Genomic DNA, 21,991 nt, shown 5'->3' on the forward strand with positions numbered 1-21,991 from the left:
TGCCTGAGACCTGGGGACAATATTGTGATGTACCATCATTCTTACCAAGTTTTGCATGGAGCAAATAGTGCACAGGGCTTCAGGAGGACAAAATTGCCTCCAAAATGACCACTTAGTTTTTGCTTGAAAAGCTGCTAGAGAATTGGATTCACATACAATAGTTCTGAATTCATTAGACCAACCCTGTTGTTGTTGTTATTTCTCTCAGTGTGTTTACAGCACAGCTGAGATTTCTGTCTTTAACCTCTACACTGCACCAGTTCTTCTATAACCTCTGCACACTGATCAGGATCCCTTTTATCACACCAAGTCATTTGAGAACTTGCAGATGTTCAATATGTTTTAATACACCCAGATGGAGTTAGTTACTTGCCTTGAGACTATCAAGATTGCGAGGTTTAATAAGGAATCTACATGGCCGAGTCGCACTTTTAACTAAATATTTAGAATGTAGACTCTTCAGATGCTAAGCTTTGAACTTTGAAAGGCTATTTCTTTCCCTTATAAATGTAGATCTTGCCTTGAAAGGTTACAAGACAGGTTTTTTTCTGCAAGTCAGCAACGGCAATATGAATGTGGAAAGAAGTTTCTGCAGGGAAATTGGATGTATGTCATAAGTGTTAAAGGGTAACAACATTGGCTTGGATCCTAACAGCCACAAGGAGAAGGAACCTCACAAAAGGGAAATTCCAAATTTCCCATCCCTTTCTTTCCTCTACAGTTCCTTAGACACTCCCAAAAATTCTGCCCAGAGAGTTGAGGAACCCAAACACTGTGGAATGAGGTGTTAAGGGACTTCAGTTGGAAAGCAGAGAACCCTTGCAAAAAAGGGAACTTCAAGCAGTGCTATTTTTCTAGAAAAAGAGATGCCAGAACTCACCATGAATGCCTCTCTCGTTCTCTCATAATGGCAATGGCACCCACCTGAGAGGTACCAGAATTGAGCTCCTGCTAGTTCTGGCTGGAAAAAAGGCCCTGACTGAAGGATACTGAAAGTTTTGTGTTATACTTCATATTATTGATAACACTTACTTTCATTCAAAACTAAACCAGAAGAAAATTGTCTGCTTCTCGCCCTTCAAGATGCCACTTTAATACCTGGCTGTGCCCAATATGAGTAACTTAGGGGTTATGAAAACATTTCTGTGTAGGGGTGGGAATTGCATGGTAGGAGTAATTTAAAAACAAATTGGATTTGTAGCAACATGTTGCAGCGTGGCATGGCTCAGGTAAGGTTTCCAGCTATTCTCGTCCTAGTTTTTTGCTCCATGACAGTCAGTTCCATCTCCACAGAATATGCTCTGTCATCCGTGGGCTGGCTGAGGATTTCCCCTCTCATTTAGGGGTTTCTCCCCTTTAAAAAATATATTTATTCAAATCTTCTTTGTGGATTGTGCTCTTTTTGCTATGCAAGGTCTGACAACGAGAGGATGACTTTTCCATTGGTATATTGGAAGTGTCTGTGGGGATTCTTCCTATAGTTTCTGAAGTGCTGTTGTTAATGGATAATTCATTGTTTCCTCAGGCTGTTGAAATCCTCTTCAATGCTTTGAATCAGAATCTGGTCCAATTTGAGCTGAAGCCTGGAGTGGAAGTCATTGTGTATGTCACTCAACTAACGTTAGGTAAGCTGGCAAGGAACCCTACACAATGCAACACTTTGCAGTTAGCCTTAGGTCTACTAGGAAGAAAGCCAAAGAAAGATTGCATTGTAATTGTTTGCCTTCTGACTATGGACCTTGACACCACACTTGAAGATCACTTCCAGACTTCTAGCTGGAGAAGTCTTCAATATGTCTTGGTTCAAGGGAAGCAAAAAACAAGCGGAGGGCAATTTCCTTTATAATCTGGTCAGATATCTTATCAGTTCTCTGTGAGTTTCCTTCCAAGTTTGCAATATTGGTATATGTTTGCGGATGGTAAGGTGTACATTGTTGTATTGCCCCCTGGAGATGCTACTTTCGTTTCGAGAGCCACTTGAAAAATGTAACTGCTCACTGCCCCCTAAGAACAAGCAAAAACAAACCCCAAGGGTTTTTTTGCTCTGGTTGGTGAACGACAATTACATAAAAGATTTGCAAGAAACAATCAATATAATTGATCCAAATAACAAAGATGCTCATCAAAGAGAAAGCTGTTTGGTCTGATGGTGCGGTCACTCATTCGCACAACTATCAATCAGAGTTTCATTGGTTGTACAACATTATCAGAGTAATCGTATGCCTGACTATTCAGTAGCAAGTCCTATTGAGTTCAGGGCTTGCTCTCAGGTGAGTGCATTTCAGATTATGACTGAAAATACTGCTCTGGAGACTGATCTGCTGAATCTCTTTTTTTATAATTCTGACCTGAGCAAAAAATTCCAGAATCACATACCCAATTGGGTTAGCGTGAATTTTGGCACTGTGGCTAATTTAAATGTGCCAGTCACATGTGATGTTCTGAACATTGTGGGAAATTAGCAGTGTGTGCTGGCCACTCCTGTTCTCACTCCACACATCACATTAAACCAAACCATGGTTTAGTGTGAATGAGCAAATGTGTAGGTTTCCAGAGCAAAGATTGCAAGTGCTGCACTCCTCCTCTAGTTCTGCTGCTGCTGCTGTGCTATTCAGGGCTAAACCATGGTTTGGCTTCACATTGTGTTTGAATCTGGGCTCATGGTTTGTATTGTTCCAGGCAAACTATGAACTGTAACCAAGGTTTGTTCCTGGTTCACTGCTCTGTTAGACCAACCATGACTCTGGGTTCGCACGTAATGCTAAGCCAAATATTGGCTTAGTCTTGGGTGGCAATGGATCAGCTGGACTGAAGGAGGAGCATAGCAATTGTATGCTACTGTGGTGTAATGGTTGGGTGTTTGACTGGGATTTGGGAGAACAGAGCTCATAACCGCAATCATCTTTGGGCCAGTCACCATATCTTAGCCTAACCTATCTCAATGGATTGTTGTGAGGATAATACAGAGAGTGGGAGGGCCATGCCCACCACCTTGAGTTCCTTAGATGAAAGGTGGGATATACAAGCATAAAATAGGACACGGGTGGTACTGTGGTCTAAACCACTGAGTCTCTTGAGCTTGCCAATCAGAAGGTCAGCAGTTTGAATCCCAGTGATGGGGTGAGTTCCCGTTGCTCTATCCCAGCTTCTGCCAACCTAGCAGTTCGAAAGCACACCAATGCAAGTAGATAAATAGGCACCACTGCGGTGGGAAGGTAAACAATGTTTCTGTGCATTCTGACTTCTGTCACGGTGTTCCATTGCTCCGGAAGCAGTTTAGTCATGCTGGCCACATGACCCTGAAAGCTGTCTGTGGACAAACGCCGACTGGATTTAACCACCCAGGGGTCCTTTACCTTTACAAGCATAAAAAAACCAAATGATTGCTCTGGGAACCCGCATGTTTGCTTATTCATGCTATGCCATACTTCGGCTTAGTGTTATGTGCAAATTAAGCTGTTGAGTCTATGTACCATGGTGACTCTGTGATAATTCAGTGGGTGAATTATGAATGAATTTATTACTGGTGTTTGCATCCACCTTCCCCAATCTAAATTCAAAGCCACAAGCTTCACAAGAGACTGAACCCTGCCTCCTCCCGCTTGCTTTTATTGGTTCACTGTTAAACAAAACCCATGAAAAAGGCTGAGGCTAAAGCAGACTGAAGCAGTGAGGTGGAGCAGGGCTTCTCCCCTCTGCTTGTCGGCACACAGTCTGCAGCTTCCTTTTTATTATGGTGCTGTCTAGAAATTATAGCTTTGTGTTGAAAGGGGGGGTCATTTTTTTTTCTTGTCCATGTGAGTTGTCTTTTCTCACACAGCATGTGCCACATGCCTGTGCTAGTAAACAAGAAGAGGCAGTAAAGGAAAGAGAATGGCTTGCCTCCTCTTACTCCCCCCACCCCTGCAGTTAAAGACTTCTCCGCATAACATGTTGCTCTTTCATTTCCCAGCACCTCTCGTCGACTCTGGTGCCGGGCACAGCAGTTCAGCCATGTTGATGCTGCTGTCGGTGGTCTTCGTGGGCTTGGCTGTTTTTTTAATCTACAAGTTTAAAAGGTATGTTGCTGCTCCTCTGTGATTTACAGAAAATCCGTCTGAAGATGAACTTTCAGAACCTGGATTTCAAAGACGTTTTAAGGCTTATGGCTTGCGGGGAAAGGGGAGAGGGAGGACAGAAGATTCCTACAAGGTGTAGATGCGAGAAATCAAGATGTGTGTTGTGGGTATACCTGTCCACAGAGCCATGTGTGCTCAGAATGGATGAGTTTCACTCAGCATCCTCAACCCTCTCCAACCGGGGAAATAGGATGGAGCACATTCTCGTCTAACTTCTGAGGCTTTTCTCAATGTAACTACTTCCACTCAGTTCTTTTTCCTGTCACATGTGCTGTGCAGCAGGATAGGAAATACCTTGTCCAAATCAGAATGGTGATAATGAGAATGCACTCTAGCTCCAAGGTGGGCAAAACTCCCCTTTGGAGAACCGGTAAGAGAACAGGACACATCTCAGTATGTGGGAGGCGGGGTTAAGAAGCAAGGGACAAGGGGCCACCATTTCACCTGTATATATGACACTGCAAGTGATTACATTAAAGGGGCTCCACATATTGAGGAGGCCAGCGAGCCTCTTCCCACCCCTTTGGATGTCATGCAAGCTAACTAGTTCCATCGAATGCCACGAGTTGAGAAGGGGCACCAGCAGGTAAACTTGTGTATCTAGACATGAGGGTATGCATAGGTTTCCCGATGTCCTAGATTCTTGCACAGGCTCCAGGACAGATTCACTTCTGTGCAAGTTCATCCTCAGTGCACGGGCGGCAGAGGCAGAGCTAGTTGACCCAAACAACATGAGGGGGTGGGGCCAATAGCATGGACCCCACAGTCTCTTCAGTGCATGGTAGGGGGCTTAAAACGCATGGTAAGTGATAAGGTCTTGTTTCCTAACCCTTGCATTTTAAGCGGCTCTTATATGCTATGTCTCTGTCCCTGTCTTTATGGTACTTATTTTTATTGTGCTGCTCATTATTTAATTTATTTAGCAATTTCAGAATGTTGTAAGCCACCTGAACACTGTCTCTACAGTAACAGATGGGACATAAACATTTGTCTTTCTTTTTTTGAAGTTATGCTTGGTGAATACAGAAAACTTTTGTTGGTTGATGGGAATAATCACTTACTACTTTCTCCATCGCTGTTTAACCCTTCTAACTCTCCATTCATGTCAAGTTGTCATCCAGCATTCAAAGCCTGATGTATTTCTAACCAGACTGCTGGTTCCAGTGCAGTGAGTGTAGGAATATGTATCCACCTACAGTCCCATCAGTGACATTAGTTATGTCTGCATCCATTCCACTGGCCGTCCTTCTGAAATGATACAAGGCTCAATACAGCTGACTGCTTTTTACATAGAGATCTATGTCACTGGGTCATTGTGGGACTGAGTTATCTAAAAATGTACAATTTTTCCTTGCTGGAAGAATTGCATACCAACTCTAGGGTTGTCATCTCAGGAAGCAGATTGTCTAAAGAGACTAGCATCATTTCAGTCCTTAATATGTCCTTTTCCAGATGTCTGATTGTGTACAGATTATATAATTATGCTCATTGTGCTTCTATGGAATGCTGCAACTTCCCCAAGAATTTGGAGAGATAGATCTACAACATTTACCATATTTTTCGCTCCATGGGACACACTTTTTCTCCCTTAAAAACTAAGGGGGAAAGTCTGTGCGGAGGCAGGGAGAAAAAGCCCCCAAGAGCTGCACACAAGCTTCGCGCGGCTCTTGCGGGCTTTTCCCCAGGAGGGAGAAGGGACTGCCGCTCCCCGACCTGTTGTGGGGGCTGGGGTCAGGGAAAGATCGGGCTTCTCCCAGCCCCGCAAGCTCTGGGAGCGGAGGCAAGGCTGCCTGAAACCCCCGGAGCACAGCTGCAGTTCACATTGCGCTCCGGGGGTTTCAGGCAGCTATCCGCAAGCCTGCGGAGCATAGCAGGAGTTCTCGCTGCACTCAGAAGGCTTGCGGATAGCCACCTGGAGCCTGGAGAGCGAGAGGGGTCGGTGCACACCGAACCCTCTTGCTCTCCAGGCTTCGCTTCACTGGAGAGGCGCTACACAGTTTTCCCTCTCTGCGCAGCGCCCCTTCAGCGAAGTGGGAGGAGAAATGGAAGGGGCTCCGTTTCTCCTGCCGCTTTGCTGAAGGGGCGCTGAGCAGAGAGGGGGAGAATTTCCCCCCCCCCCCCCGTTCTCCGCCTCCTATGGTCCGGTGTGTCCTATGGTCCGGTGCGTCCTATAGAGCGAAAAATACGGTATATGTATAAACACATCTAACCAGTGTCATTTACTGACCCTAATCTACTATTGTTTATATATGAAAGGCATTTTTTATATAATTAGGTTGCAATACTGCATCATTCTACGGGTGATCATTAATTCTAACTGTATTGTTTTCTAGTCAGTGGCCCACTGTTGGATTTTCTTTACCTAAATATCAGCTCTAAACAAAAGTAAACATGCTTAGGGTTCCCAGAGTCAGCATCCTCCTGCATGAAAGAATTGTCACCTATACACTTCCAGTAAATCAGGTAGTCAAAGATGCTGGTACCCAAGAGCATCTGCTTCAATGAAAAATGTACACATGCAGCAGCTCTGTCCAACTCCTTGCGGTTCTGCCACATTTGAAGAAATGAGGTTACTAATCAGAGATCATTGATAATTTTTATCTTGATTATTATATGTCATAAACAACAGGCACAGAAAATACAGATAATAAACTTGAGTCTTATATTCTGTATTGCCTTCTATCAATTCATTTTATACGCTACAAGGTGCTATTTATATGGCAGCAAAGTGTCTTCAAAGTAGGTGATTCATATTCTATCTGATTTGCACGGAGTGAACTAATGCTGAGATTTGTTGGTCATTCACTGATCTGCAGTTTGATTAATCCAGATATCCCAGATACATGTTAAATGTGCAAATTATCCAGATCCCCAAATAGTCCTCATCAGGTTTCGTATTCTTCAAAGATTTCATTACAAGATAATTTTCACCATTTAGGGCATAGCAATAGTGGCAGCCCAAAGAATGGTTACCTGTAAAAATCCATGCTAACTTGTACTGACACAGCTGCAGCAGCATCTTGGATGGTGCAGGTCGGTTTTACTATGCTGTGTGAAATTGTCAGTCTCACAAGTGCTAGTTTTATACTTGTTCAATCCAAGAAGCAGAAATGTCTCTAGAATAGCTTGAAGTTCTGCTTTCTCAGACCTACTTGGTCACCTTTTTATGAACCTAGATGCACAAGAGAGGAGCAAAACCCAAGTGACCAGGGGATAAATCTTTCCAGGACCAAATTAAGGCTGGACAAAATCTGTTCATCAATGCAAATTCTGAATTTGCATGGTTGGAAACACAATTTAAAAGGACAATAACCATGTCAGTTTTCACATGAGGAATGGCTTGTATTAAAGAATCCCTAAGGAAATAATGAACTCTACTAACCTTCTTTACTAAGAGTGGAAGTTCTGATGTGGAATGCGGCTTCTAGATTTGAATGTTTTCAAGCTTTCCACCTGCCCTAGATGTGGTAGCCCCTTGCACTGTCAATGGATAAAGGGAAATTTCAGGACTGGGTATTGGAGTGGATATTCTGTAATTCTAATAGATTAGAAGTGATGGAGCAGAATAAAAATCACAACGTACCATTCATAAACTGCCATCAACCTTTGGTCCCACAAGTGTTCCATAACATCAAAAATTGTACACATGTAACACTCTCCCACAACAAATAAAAATGGGGAAGAGGATAGTGGTCATATCAGAAGAAAATGCATATAAGCATTTGATAATTTATTAATGCTATATATGATCCCTTGCTTTGAAAAGATAGCATTTTCATGGAGTACCTTCCAGTTTTCCTATATCCTCTGCATTTTTCCATTTGCTTCCACATCAAAGTTTCCTGCCTCTCTGAAGAACAGATGAGCGCTGCCAGCGCTGGCATGAGCCTCCTGGGAGTTTAACAATAAAGCTACATCAGTGCAGGAGATGAGTTTAAATTAGAGATGCCAGGTGCAAACCCAGATGGGCTCTGTTAACTTTATGGCCTTCATGTCAGGGAGGGACTGCTTCTCTGTAAGCGGCATATTCACATCTCCACCTGCTGCAGCTTTCTTCCCTCACCCTATCTGCGCAGAACCCCACCTATCCCAGTATACAGAGAGATAGAAAGCGGACAGGCACCCTGAACACAGCGGAAGGGGAGGGACGTGGCATTAAAGAGAGGAATTCCTTCCTGCCAAAGCTGCCTTAAATAAAACGAGGACCTGCAGAGTTTGAGGGGTATTTTTATTTAACAAAATTTGTGTGCCGCCTGATTGCTGTAAAATCTCTAAGCGGTTTGTGGGGCAATAGAAACCCCACCTCTTGGAATTGTTTGCGCTTGAGGTTACTGATAAAGGGGCTGGAGATGCCTCTGTAAAAGGGAATATGCAAGCCGTGTTCTGCAGTTGCATGCCATGCATTCTGCAAACTGAGGTCTGAGCAAGCTCAAATGACCAGGCTGCTTCAAGAACAGCCAAAGCTGTCATTACTGAATAAAGCTAGTGTTAAGGAAAATGAGTATCACAACTGAAACTAGGTATTTATAAGACTGAGCAATACAGTTGCCTTATGAGCTGCTGGCTTTAAAAAACTCTCGAGTTTATAAAGTGGGATGCAGAAGTTTAAATAAATAGAAGGACTTCTCCAAATTGAGTGAATGGGCAGTAAAGTGTCAAGTGGACTACAGTGTAAACAAGTGCAATGTGAAGAATGTCAAGGCAAAAAAATAATAATAATTTCACATATACACTTATGAGGTATGAACTGGCAGTGACAAAACATTGGCGTGGTAGCGGAGAGCTTGGTGAAGACATCAACCCAGTGTGCAACAGCTGTGAATAAAGGCAAATTCCATTCTAGGGCTAATTGGGAACTGCCAGTATCATAATGTTGTTAAAGAAATCTGAATGGAGCAGAATCTTTAAAGATTCAAGACAGAAAAAGAAAGTAGTTCTTCACGCAGCAAATAGTTAAACTATGGAACCCGCTCCCCTAGGAGACAGTGACGGCCAGCAACGTGGATTGCTTTCAAACAGGATTAGACAAATTCCTGGTGGAAAAGGCTATCAGTGACAACTAGCCATGATAGTAATGTTCTACCTACACTATCAGAGGCATCATCCTCTCAATACCAGTTGTTGGAAATCACAGGTGAGCAGAGTGCTCTTAGACCAGGGCCAGCCCACCTATGAGGCAAGGTGAGACAACCGCCTCAGGCGGCAGGTTGCAGAGGGGCAACAGATCCGGCATCCATGGAACACATTGCCTGCTGCTGCTGCTGCTGCTGCAGCAGCAGCGCACTCCTTGAAGGCCAGATCTATCTTCTCAAGAGCCCCACCACCACCACCTCCGCTATGCTGCCTCTACAGTAGCCTCTTGGCAAATAGGAGGCACTGCTGGTCTCCTCCTACCCTTAGGGAGTAAATGACAGGGGCTGCCTTCTGGTATCTCCTGAGGGCTGCACCCACCTGGCATGACTCAGAGAGGAGCCCTTCTCACCCACCCAAGATGTCCTTTGATTCCCATTTCAACCATCAGGTAAGGCGGATTGGATTCTTCCCTCCGTTTCTATGTAGATATTAACTCACCCCTTCTTCCCTGGTGGTGGGGAGCAGCAGTTTGCAGTTCCTTCAAGTGCCAAAATGTCTTGTGCTCATGTCCAGCTTGCAGACTTTTCACAGGCTTCTGGTTGCTCCCTGTGAGAACAGGATAATGGACTAGGTGGGCCACTGTCCAGCAGACTTGTCTTATCTCTTAAAATAACATACACAGTTCAAACAATTAAGACAGGTTCACTTATTACTTAAAAAAACACACCAAAACTAGATTCTATGCTATGTGTTGTTGTTTTTTAGTATACCTGTTTCTGGGCAGAAAAAACCAAGCAACAGCAACAGAAATCACTCTTAGTACCTAAACAGGAGCATAGAGCAAAGGAGACAAGAGCTTTAACTTGCCTGAGATACTGTTCTTGGGTCTCACTGATTTCTTGATGGGATCCTACTGCATCTTCAATCAACTCACAGCTCGCTCCCCCTCTGCCTAAAAGAATGCAGCTGCTCCTAATAACAAATGGAATATAAAATATTTAGCGCTGTCCCATTTTTCTGTCGGATACAGAAGTCTATTAGCAATGTGTACTTTTGTGATTAGGTAGAATTGCTGCTGGAATGCCGAGCTTCAGTTTAGCAAAGGTAGGGAAAACATGTGTTTGCATGAATTTTTAATTTTGCAGATTGCTAGAATTGGCACTCTGCTGGCACACACACCAGCAGTTTATTAGGAGCCTGCGTGAAGCAAGGCGCTCAAGTGACTTGTTAGGCATTCACGTTGCACACTGTCCTCCAGCCTTGGAAGCCGGGCTGTGTTGAACTACATGTGCACGTGGAGGAAATCCATTAGGAAATAGATGATACTTTGCCGTGAAGGAAGTGATGGTATAAGGAGGCTAATCTTGGTTTGTTTTTCTCCTTTACTAAAAGCTAGACAGAGATTTTAGTTTCCAGCAAAGAAATAAATAAATATGCATTTCTAGATTCTGTTTTGTTCTTTATGGTCAACAAATGGGATCCTCATAACAGAGGGTCCTGGTTGCGCGCGGGACACAAGAGCTCACCTGATAGGGTTAAAATGGGGGGGGGGAGGAGCAATAAGTCCTGGCCATTCCCCTGGGATCACACCAGGCGATTTTAGCCAATAGCCAGTGGGTGGCGTGATCCCAGGGGCTTTAAAAACAGCAGTGTGATGCAAGGAGGGGCACTTGCTTCAAACACAGTAGGTATAGTAATGCTTCTCTTTCTACAAAGTCCCATTCTAAAGGAAGCCTGTGGTTATCCTTGGCTCATCTGCATGGAAGGTGGAAAAGGAATTTTGCTGCTGTGCACTAAGGATGTGATCCACAGAAGCCTTTTCTGTTTCTCAATTAGGTACATTTTAGTTCCATTGAGCAGATGTCAATGCTTCAGGCATTAACTACATGGACAGTAATAAACACCACATTAGAGATAGTCAAGGAAACTTTTGTTTGGTCAATAAATAAATAAATAAATAAATAGTACTCCACCCATCTGAGTGTGTTGCCCCAGCCACTCTGGGTGGCTTCCAGCATATAGAAAAACACAATAAAAAATTAAACCTTAAAAAGCTTTCCTATACAGGGCTGCCTTCAGATATTTCCTAAATATTATAAAATTGCTCATCTCCTTAACATTTGATGCAAGGTCATTACACAGGGCGGACGCCACTACTGAGAAGGCCCTCTGCCTGGTTCCCTGTTGCTTCACTTCTCGTAGTGTGGGAACCGCCAGAAGGTCCTCGCTGCTGGATCTCAGTGTCCGAGCTGAATGATGTGGGTGGAGACGCTTCTTTAGGTATACAGGGCTGACGCCATTTAGGGCTTTAAAGGTCAGCACCAACAGGACTTTTCAAGGCAAGCAAACAGAAACAAACCTTGAGGGGTTGTTCTTTGTACAGCCCCAAACTTAGCTACACATTGCAATTTGGAAACTGCTAGTATTTTAGTAAAATATTGTAATTTGTTTAAAAGAATAAAAGGAAAATTCCCTGGATGCCTATATTCAGGTTTGCAGCAAGTACTCTCTGTTGAGAGAGCCTCTACAGAGATTTAAAAATAACAAAACAGGAGGCAAAGCATAGTGTGGTAATATAGGCTGTTAGATCTTTAAAATATCCCCTTCCAAGTTTCTTCCAAAGTTCCCCACTTCCCCTTAGCATGTTTGGTAAGCTAAAAATGGTTTACTTACATACTCTTCAAAGGTCAGATGTACTTTTCCATACAGCAGCCAGAAAACACAGGCAGTTTTAACTTAGGTTACAAAAAATGCTAAATGTTTGTCAATTATTTGTATAGAAACACAAAAATGGCTTCCTAAAGCTACACGGTCTAAGCTTGGAAAATCCAACCCAGACATCATTACTGGTCAGTTCCTTCCTCCCAAAGTGAGGAGCTCTGACTTAGTGAAGCCTGGCAGGAGAGCTTACTCTATGGTCTTAATACTTTCATGCATTAATTAGAGTTAAGCATATTGGTTATATAAGGCTGATTTATCCGACAGAAATTTTGCCATTGGTGCTAGATCAATATACAGCTGGCATTAAACATTTTAAAAGCATTAAAACATAATGTTCCACATCTCTGTACGTCTTTGTCTTTCTACTAAATGGCTTTGGCTACGTGAGCTGGAGAGGGACTGGCCCCATTTGGATGCAAAGGTGTTGGTTTTATAAACTGTGATTTATGAAGCTGGGAACAAGCATCAGGTCTGCATGCTCCACCCTCATCTGCCCCTCTTCTTCTCCTTTTGTGTGCCAGCATCATGTGGAGATTCTGGTTTGTTATAAACCAGAATTTCCCACTATAGCCAAAATGGGAACTCTGGTTTAATGTTGGTCAGCTAACCAGGATATTAAATAATTGTTCATAAAGTTGGCAATAGAGAATCTTAACCAGGCCACTGTCTGAAAGCTTAGATTGAGGCTCAGGGGAAGGCAGTGTACTGCAAAACCTACATTCTCACTGGGTAAAAGTTCAGCCTAAATACTTATTCTCCTCAGATACACAACCAAAGGAAGCTGGCATATATTTAGGCGTAGAGGCAAAGGCTCAACATGACTGTAGACACATGGAGGTGAGAAGCTCAGGCATTGGAAACAATGCATGGTCTTAGGGGTGAAGGGACACCTACAATGTCTCAGAACTGGGCTTAAGACACATGTGTATTGGGGAGAAAGGAGGAATGGCTAATGTTCATGCTTTATCTCAGCAAAAGTTTGCTTTGATGTATCCGGCACTGAAGACAGAGGAAATTGTTCTTGAATTCTCCTTTGATGATACTTTCTGCTGCTCTGAGGTGTGCAGCGAATGGTACAAAGAGGTTTTATTCCATTCAGATAGCTCACCATGCCTGGCATGGGGTCCTTTCATAGGTACAGTGGGGGGGGGGGGTTTCTGCCATGAGGGATCCACATACACTACTTTTAATGAGCCCAGTACATCTCTGGGTATCTTTCCCATATATTGTTTTGAAAATGTATCCATTCAAATCTCCCCTGAAAGATGCTTTGATGAAAGCCTGAACCAAACTAGGACCTCAGAGTCTCACTCTGAAATGGTGTGTGTATATATATGCTTTTATCTGGCCCACCATTTTTTTTTTTTAATTCTGCAGAGAAGGAAGCTTCCCCTGGAACTCTGACTAAGTTTAAAAGGCCCAACAGCCAGAACAGATGCTGAAAATAGAAAATAACCCAGGCAAGCTTTCCAAAGCAATGATGACACATTATATCAGCTATTACTGACCTAATTTAGATGTACAAAACCAGGCAAGCATGCACCAAAGCTAAATGAGCTTAGTTATTCGTTTGCAAGAGAACTGGGAGGATGTTGAAGGGCAGAAAGGATAAATTGTTATCAAAGGTATTGGACAAAGCCAGCCCAGAGAAAATAAGGTTAAGAAAGAATATGTTGTCCATCTCAAACACTCCCAGTTTAACACTCCCATGTAAAAGGAAGCCAAAAGGAAAGGCTCACTTGTGCACCCTGTCCACTGATTAAAAAGAACGACAGCATTACACAAATATTTACTGTCTACAGTGAAAAATATGTCTCATAGTGACTCAGACAGCAGGAACAGACAGTCATCTCTGGACGTTTGCCCCATAGGGAGACATTCAGCATCACATATCTTCAAATGTTGATGTTTTCTTCTCTGTGATGCTCCTAGATGCAGCAAGGTCAATTAATGGAAAATACTCACTTCACTAAACATTCACATTGTTCTGATGTGCTTCAGTGCACTTTTCCTTCCCTCTCTGCTGCTACTTCTCAGTGCCCCTCCTTCCGTCTTGTGTGTCATTAGCCATCACTGCTGTTTAATCTTATTGGCTGAGATAACTCAGAAGATTTGTTTCTTGGCAGCTGTGATGTCAGCTGTCAGCTGTGTCAGGGTCATCAGCAAAATCACAATTAATCCAGCTGCTGAATTAATACAAAAATGCTACAAGGAAATGAAGCCTGTTAGCCTGGCTGTGGGTCTCCTCTCACAAAGGGTCTCAAGAGAGACAGAAACTCATCCATGACAGATCTTGGAGAAGCCACATTTCTTTATTTTGTTCTCTCCTTTCCCCACCCCTCCAAAAAGAGAATTACAGCTGGCTGCTACCGTAGGATGAACCCCCTGACACAACCCATTTTTTTTCAGCTGCTTGGGGAATTTCTGGTCCCAATAGCTCAGGACCCCTCCCTTCAGCCCCGGTCTGGGGGGAAATAAACAAAGAGAGAAGATTTCTATTTATTTCTCCATAAACCTTGTGAAATACTCTTAATACAGAATGGGTAGCTTTAGACCCATGTTGTTGAGCACGTAGAAATTTCCAGAGAATTGCCTTTTAAAACCAGTGAAGCCAAGTGTAAAGGTACAAATAATTTGGGAAAGAAGACGAGGAGGAACTTAGCTAGTTACATGTTACCTGCTTGGATAGTATCTTAGGTTTCAGAGCATGTACAGAACTCCTTGCAGAAAAGACATTCTGAGAGGGCACTTCTTTTGTCACCTGGCCAGATGGTTCCAAGAAACCCCACATTTTTTGGTGGGAAGTTGAGACCAGTAAAAGCCACTCCCCACTGTAGACAGTTTGCTCTTTCATCGAGGTATGAGATACACTCTGATGTCAGGCATCTATCTGATCCAGTCTGATATTATTTGAGGTGGGAGGGCTAGGCTGTGGTCAGCAGTCTGCAGAGAGTCAGAAGCTGGAAATAGATCAGGGTCAAAGAGAAAACAGGATCTGGGAATGGAGGACAAGCCACGGGACTGTTGGTCAACAGTTGGACTTTAAAATGGCATGAGAGGGTGTTTTACGGGATCCATTTCATGACATGGGAAAAGAAATCTCTCTCTCTTTTTTTAGAAAATGGCCTTTCAGATTATGATGCAGAAATACTGGAAATCTAACTATAATAATCTAAGCATTTGTTTGAACTCTTGCTATTTTTACTTGATGTTATTTTTATTAAGTGTTATTTTTGTGATTGTAGTTTTTTATAATTGTTTTTAATGTTGTATTTTAAATTGTTGTAAGCTGCTTTAGGACCTCAGGGTGACGGGCGGGTAATGGTAAGATAAGAATAAAAATAAGAATAATATACCCCACTTTTTTGTTATTTTACTTGTGATAGAACAACATTTTCAGCTTTCAGCCTGCCAGATGTGGCTGCCTGGTACACATTGTATGTATTGAATCTGTGAACCGCTCTGAGAGACCTCTGGGTATAGGGCGGTATAAGGTGGTATATAAATTCGATGACAGTGATATCTTGGTTCTTGAATTTAATCTGTTCTGGGAGTCCGTTTGATGAATTTAAACAGTCCCGAAACAGTTCAAAAACCAAGGCGCAGCTTCCGATTGGCTGCAGGAGCTTCCTGCACTCAATTGGAAGTTGTGGAAGCTGCGTTGGACGTTTGACCTCCAAAAAATGTTTGCAAACCGGAAGACTCACTCCCGATTTGTTCGGGAGCTACCAAGGTACCACTGTATTATTATTATTATTATTATTATTATTATTATTATTAAATAGATTCCTGTTCAATGTGGGCCAGGCATCCGCACTAAGATTTTTATAAGTGTAAATTATATTCCTGTCATGCTTTGTTCCTCTGGTTTTTGTGGTATAATATATAATATTCACTGTTGAGGAGGCAACTGTTACTGTAAATCGGGAAGACCATCTCAATGAAAATCTATTTTATTCCCCTTTTTAACATAGGAAAATCCCATGGATTAACATCTATGCTCAAGTCCAGCATGACAAAGAACAGGAAATGATTGGTTCTGTCAGCCAAAGTGAAAATGCCCCCAAGATCACTCTGAGTGAATTCACAGACCCTGAAGAACTCATGGACAAAGAGCTGGACACACGGGTTATAGGTAAACAACCTGCCTGTTCATTCAATGACATCTCAACAATTCATGCTCATTAAGAGTCTTCTCTGGCCCTTGTCCTCTGCCATGAGTGAATGCATGTTGCTGACATTGAGTGGTATTCAACTAAGTTTTGCTCAGAGTTGATTCACGGAAATCAGTGAGCTGTTGAGCTTGGTATATGCACCCATTAGCCGTCTCTGCATGAGAAGGAGTCATGAGAAATATGTTAGATCATGGCTGAATATTAAAATGTTAATTCTTTCTGGAGATTTTAGTGGCTCAGCTCTTTGCAGATGCATAGACGTTGGCAGGCTAATTTCTGTAACTGATGCATAGGGCAAATGAGGAAGGATGAGATGGTACATGAAGTCAAGAAACCCTAGGGTAGCAGAGTTTGGAGCAGCAAATGGGAACAGACAGGCACCTTTAGGGGAAAGGGCACAGGGGGAAAAGAAAATGAACAAAAGAAGAGGAAATGCTTCTATCTTCTCTATTGCAGTCCTGTAATAATACAATTCTTGTGTTACATGAGGTGCCTAAAAAAATTAAGCAGTAGTCTAATCAAAAGAGGCACTATTAAGTCATTCTGCATGCTCCTTGAGGTCCACTCCAAGGTCACCAAGCACAGAGTGTTAGTGCTTTGTGGAACTTTCTACTGAAATCAGACAGTCAATGGTGTTAAATTTTAGATGCCTCATTAAGATTTTTTCATTCCAACATTTTTTTTTCTGGTGTAACTCCACTTTGTGTATCATTGGTGACCATGAATTAACTTGAAGACTTAATTGTTTACTGTGTACACTGCTTTGACATTTTTGGGTGGGATTTTGCTGGAAGGAAGAGAAGGCCCCTCGATTATACACCATGGCAAAAAATCTGTGCCACAACCATATCCTAATTTGGTGACCTCCATTAATTCTTCCATTCTCTTTTTTCTTAGGGAGCATCTCAACGATCTCCAACAGTGAAAGCACAAAGGAAATACCCAACTGCACTAGTGTTTAATACCAGGAATACCACTTTGACTACAAAATTTCTGAGTTTTTATTTTTAATTAATATTATTATTATTATTACAAAGAAAATTCTATGTCATAATGATGACTATTATTATTATTAGGGAGGGAGGGGCGCAGAATGTGGTTTTCTTTCTTCTTTTTTTGGTGTTATTTTGTTTTCTGGGGCCACATTCATAAATTCAGTTTTTGGAAAACTGTATAATAGAAGAAAAAATGCAAGACTTAATGGAAACCAGAAATAATATAACCCTGAACTTAAATTTTTGGGCACATTCTCTATTTCCCCTTTCAGAAAATAATTGGGCTACTCTGCCAGTGGCAGTCTCAGAAGGTTATTTAATTGTTCATACCAGACTTGCTCCTGTAGAATGAATGCAGGGTTCTATTCTCGCTTGACACCCTGTTGGATTCAATCAACTGAGTATATATATACATATATATAATATCCTGTATATCTTTTAAAATGGGGAATAATAAAGCCTTCTGAAGTTGACTCCTTAGATTCTCATGGGGGTGGGCAGGCTGCACAAAATGACGGCTGGCACATCTGACCAAGTTTATGAATGAGGCCCTTGCTGGTGCATGTTGATACTGTTGGTATTGAGGAAACCAATGGCATACTGTAGATAATTACCATGTAAATACCTTTTTATTTCTTGATAAATAATTTAATGTTTAGTAAAAGATAAATTTAAAATGAATAAACCACACTCACCCACACACCTTCACACCCACATGAGAAGTTCACTGGGGATCTACGGCGAGCAGCTGTGTCACATGGGAGATCTGGATGCGTATCAGTTGTCTGTCATGTTTAACTCTTTCCTCTTTGTGTTCAGTTGACACTGGTAGGGACCTGCAACAAGAAGGCAATATATCTGGATTGTGAACACTTCAAAATGCAATACAGTCAAGATATTGGTTCTTTCTCAGAAGCAGGAGTGTAGGGCTTGGAATGAGTCTAGCAGGGAAGCTCAGAAACACTATGCTGAGTCCATTATATTCCCAGTCTATTTAACAGGTTGTGCAAGAAAATATGCTTCAGTTTGAGAAGGTCAAATAATTGTGGCATCAATGTTGGGTTGCATTCAGTGTTGGATAGCATCCAAGAGTTATGCTTGTGCTCCACCCACCTTTCCTCCCTCTGCACACCTGCTAAATCTATTTGGATTTCCCCTCAACCCTCCAGAGCAGATTTGGGGAGGGCACAGGGCATGTGTGGGAGAGGAGAGGGGATAAACTTCTGCTGCACAAGCATAAATCCTTGCACTAATGAAATCAGTGCAAAGGATTTTTAACCTTTGGTGTTGCTCCTGTTACAGTCCTGTTTGATTTTTAATCCTCTAGCCTCCCCAGAATTTCTCCTGACTAGTCTTAGTTACTAGTGGCATGCATTTGGCACACAGCCATTTTACTGGACTTCCAGTTTCTGATTCGGCAAATGATGGTGGTGGGGGTGATGGCTCTCTGTGTTGGTTGTGTCTAGTATTTTTAGTTCTTAGCAGCTATCCAGTGAAATGCATATGAGATCAGAAACACCAGCTTTTGAAAAATACCATGGCGTATTATTATCCTCAATCTGAATAGCCTTGAGAAGTAATGGGACAATGTCATTAGGATTTACAGGTGGCGGACTTTTTCATTGCAGTAAAGTAAATGGCAGTTGTATTCCTGGTGAAGCAGTTTTTGATGATATTAATGGTGCTATTAATGATATTAATGATGCCTGATTACTTAACTAGTCTGAAATCATGTCTGTGCAGTAGAAAAAAGTCCATACAATGGATGAACCATTCAGAAGAGGGCCAAATTGGTCATGGTGTTGGCAAATGTAAATCAGCCACGAGGATTTTCATCATATCTGTAAAGGAACCATTTCTCCCAACTTCCCTTCAGTCTCCTTCCAAAGCAGCTATATTTTAAAGCCATGTGCCCCTCTGGGGCTCCACGACTATAGAGCACTACACTGAAAGAAAAATAGCTCAGCAATGTGGTTTTAGGTAGAAAACACAACTGAAGGAAGTATTCAATAGAATAAAGGTGTAATCACTGTGGCTTCCTCAACCTCTTACCCCATAACACTCAAACTGTCACCCATAGAAGGGGAAAAAATCTCTAAAAGTAAAACCTTATTCTAAGACAATGAAGTTCTTGATAGAATCAGATGCTGAAAATATAAGCAATTAATGTGGTCATTGCTCCTATGTCCTTAGTAGCAATATAGCAGCCAGGTGATCAACAGTTGAAGCTTATATTGGCTTGAAGATACACATGATTAATTTCTGCCTGACGTTAAAAACTCTGGAAAACTTGCTAAGAAAATAGGGGTGGCAACATTATTTAATGGTAAGGGTTTTATAAGATTTAGGAGATAAAGACTCAGCATGAAACACACATGGGTGTAATCCTATACATACTTATTTGGGAGGAAGTTCTGCTGAACTCAGTAGGGCTTATTTTAATAGAGATGCTTACAGTTATTGTTTTCTTTCTTTCTCCATTAGATGAGCTTGAAAAGTCCTAGGCGGGTAGTGTATTTCTGCAAATATATCTACTCTCATTGTCATTTCAGGCCCAGAATGTTTCCATACATTCCAGGGACTCTGAAGCCTAAACATATCCTATTAATTGGACAGCAGATTTATTTCCATGGGGTGCTGAGTCTTAAAACCAGTCATATCCTGGAGTCATATTCTTAAGCTCATCAATTTAATTAAATGGGACAGCCCTTATTCATTTTAAATGAGCTCCCTATCATTTAATTTGTTCAGCATTCCAGAACAGGATCTCACACACCACCTTTCCATGGAGTGTTGAAAAAGTCTGTGATACCTATAGGTAACTAGTTTATGGTTTATCCAAAACAATAGCCATAATAGGGATTGGAAAGAGAGCCATTATGATGGTGTTTTGGAATTCATGCTCTGCAAGATCTTGCATTACGTGACACCACTGGTGGCAGTGCTGGCAGTGGCAATGGGGCAGGTGGGGCCCCCCAAGTTTCTGCTACCTGAAACAGCGGCCTCACCTGCCTCATGGCTGGGTCAGCTCTTCCCTCTTCTCTATTGTTTATTGGCTTTGAGGTTTTTGCAATAGAATAACCCATCCTCTTCCTTCCCAATTATATAGTTGCTGAATCCCTTCCCCACTTCCTGCTTCAGTCACTGAAGTATCCTAAGTTTTGTGTCCAAACAATTCTCTCTTGCAGCTTACACCAAAACTGATTTACCTATTCTGGAAATATAAAGATAGTGCAATGCTATACATTTTAACACAGCCCATTGATTTCAGTGAAGCTTACTCCCAGGTAAATAGGTATAGAGATTGCAGCCAAAGAAAAGGAAGAAAGATACTGTAGGGCAGAGATAAATCAGCCTATGACTGTGGATGTCAAATGGTTAGCCGTCTGAGGAGGCAGAAGGCTATGTTCTCTTGCTGGCACTTACTAAGTCATGATACTTTAATCCCCCTTGTTTGGACTAGATGTTGCGTGACATCTTGCCTTCCAGCCCTAAAGACCTCCCCCCCATCTGTGCGGCCTGAGTTTGACTCAAGTGATGAGTCCACTATGTGTTGTGCCAGCCTTGGATACAAAGCAACTCTGCCTAATCCTGCTCCAGTCAGGATGCCAGAGGCAATATTAACCCAACTTATCAACCTCTCATGGAGTCTTTCACCGAACACAACTTGGCCAGAATGACAGAATGGAAATCCAAATCCTCTGTTGTTGGAAGCTGGCAAACAGGCACTGTTCCCTACCCTCCTTTCATTTCGAGATTTAAATGAGACAGACAATTGCAATACTTATTTTAAATGAAGTAAGACAAATGCATGAGTCATATATATATACATAAGTACATATATATACTGTTATTGGTTTTATTGTTCCATTTGAATATTTCTACTGTAAAAAAAAAGGCAGTGGTTTTGAAATTGTTGAAAATAAATGTATTTTTGTACATCAGAGCTGCCAGTTTGCATTCTTTTGGTGGCTTCTGGTTGGTGGGGATGCTTCATCTTGCAGAACAGCCTTCCCTACCTTTGCGTATAGGTTTCAGTGCTACATAACATATGCTTCACCCAGCAGTGGTAGGACAGTGGAGCAGAAGTCCATGGGCCCTACTCAGTAGAATGAGTAGCACAGCTGGCTTGCCACATTTGGAAGTAAGTTAAGGAATACATATCACCATCAAAAAACAGGGTGATGAAAGGCCTTTTTTTGCAAACCTCAGCAACATTGGATTCCCTCCCCCCTGCTGCCTTCCCAAAGCCTGGAAAGTGAGGTGCTGGGCTTTGGGAAGGAGGCATGAGGGCTCTGACAGGGTCCTAAAGGAACAAGCAGGCTTGTTCTAAACTTGGCTTTAAGCCGTACATCTGGACCAGGCCACTGTTCTATCTGTAACCAGGCTACATGGTGATGGCACTGTAGCTAGGATGAAGGAAGGCCAATATGAAACCAAAACTAATATTACACGCACTGCCTAGAGGCTAATGAGAGTTGTTGGGAGGCCCCTAGTCCCTTGTTTAAAATCTTTAGTAGATCTGGGGCTGTAGATCTGGTTGAAACTACTGCAAAGGGGGGGGGGGGGAGGTGGCTTCCCCTGATTTCCACCTTTCCCTATCACTTCAAGTGCTATCTCCTGCACTGTTCCAGATGGTCCTTCAGGTGGCTGGGCGGTTTTTGAGGGGGGGGGGCAATGCAAGGGGAAGGACAATTGGCAAAATGTCCTTTCCCATTTTCAGATTCCCAGAGCAACTCATTCATAGGTGGGGTTCACTCCACTCATGGATTTCTGGATCAAGCTCAATGAGTATTGCCATGTTTCTTAGTATTTTGGACTTAAATAATGCAATTACTGGGAATGACTTTCCGCAACAAAATACTTTGGCCCAAACTAAGGGTGATAATATTTAATATTTAATATTTAA

The 21,991-nt window shown here is 42.3% G+C and overlaps 1 protein-coding gene across 1 annotated transcript in view; it reads left to right on the forward strand.

Moving 5' to 3' along the window:
- SORCS3 (sortilin related VPS10 domain containing receptor 3) overlaps positions 1–21,026 on the forward strand; it is a 445,632-nt gene extending 424,606 nt beyond the window's left edge. Inside the window, exons 24-27 of the mRNA XM_081005898.1 lie at positions 1,526–1,625; positions 3,953–4,058; positions 15,887–16,047; positions 16,985–21,026. Coding sequence (XP_080862024.1) covers positions 1,526–1,625; positions 3,953–4,058; positions 15,887–16,047; positions 16,985–17,049 — 432 coding nt within the window. The 3' untranslated portion in view covers positions 17,050–21,026. The remainder of the gene's footprint in view (positions 1–1,525; positions 1,626–3,952; positions 4,059–15,886; positions 16,048–16,984) is intronic.
- Positions 21,027–21,991: the final 965 nt, after the last annotated feature.

The sequence above is a fragment of the Podarcis pityusensis genome, assembly GCF_964106645.2.
Source record: "Podarcis pityusensis genome assembly, chromosome: 5".
Taxonomy (NCBI): Eukaryota; Metazoa; Chordata; class Lepidosauria; order Squamata; family Lacertidae; genus Podarcis; species Podarcis pityusensis.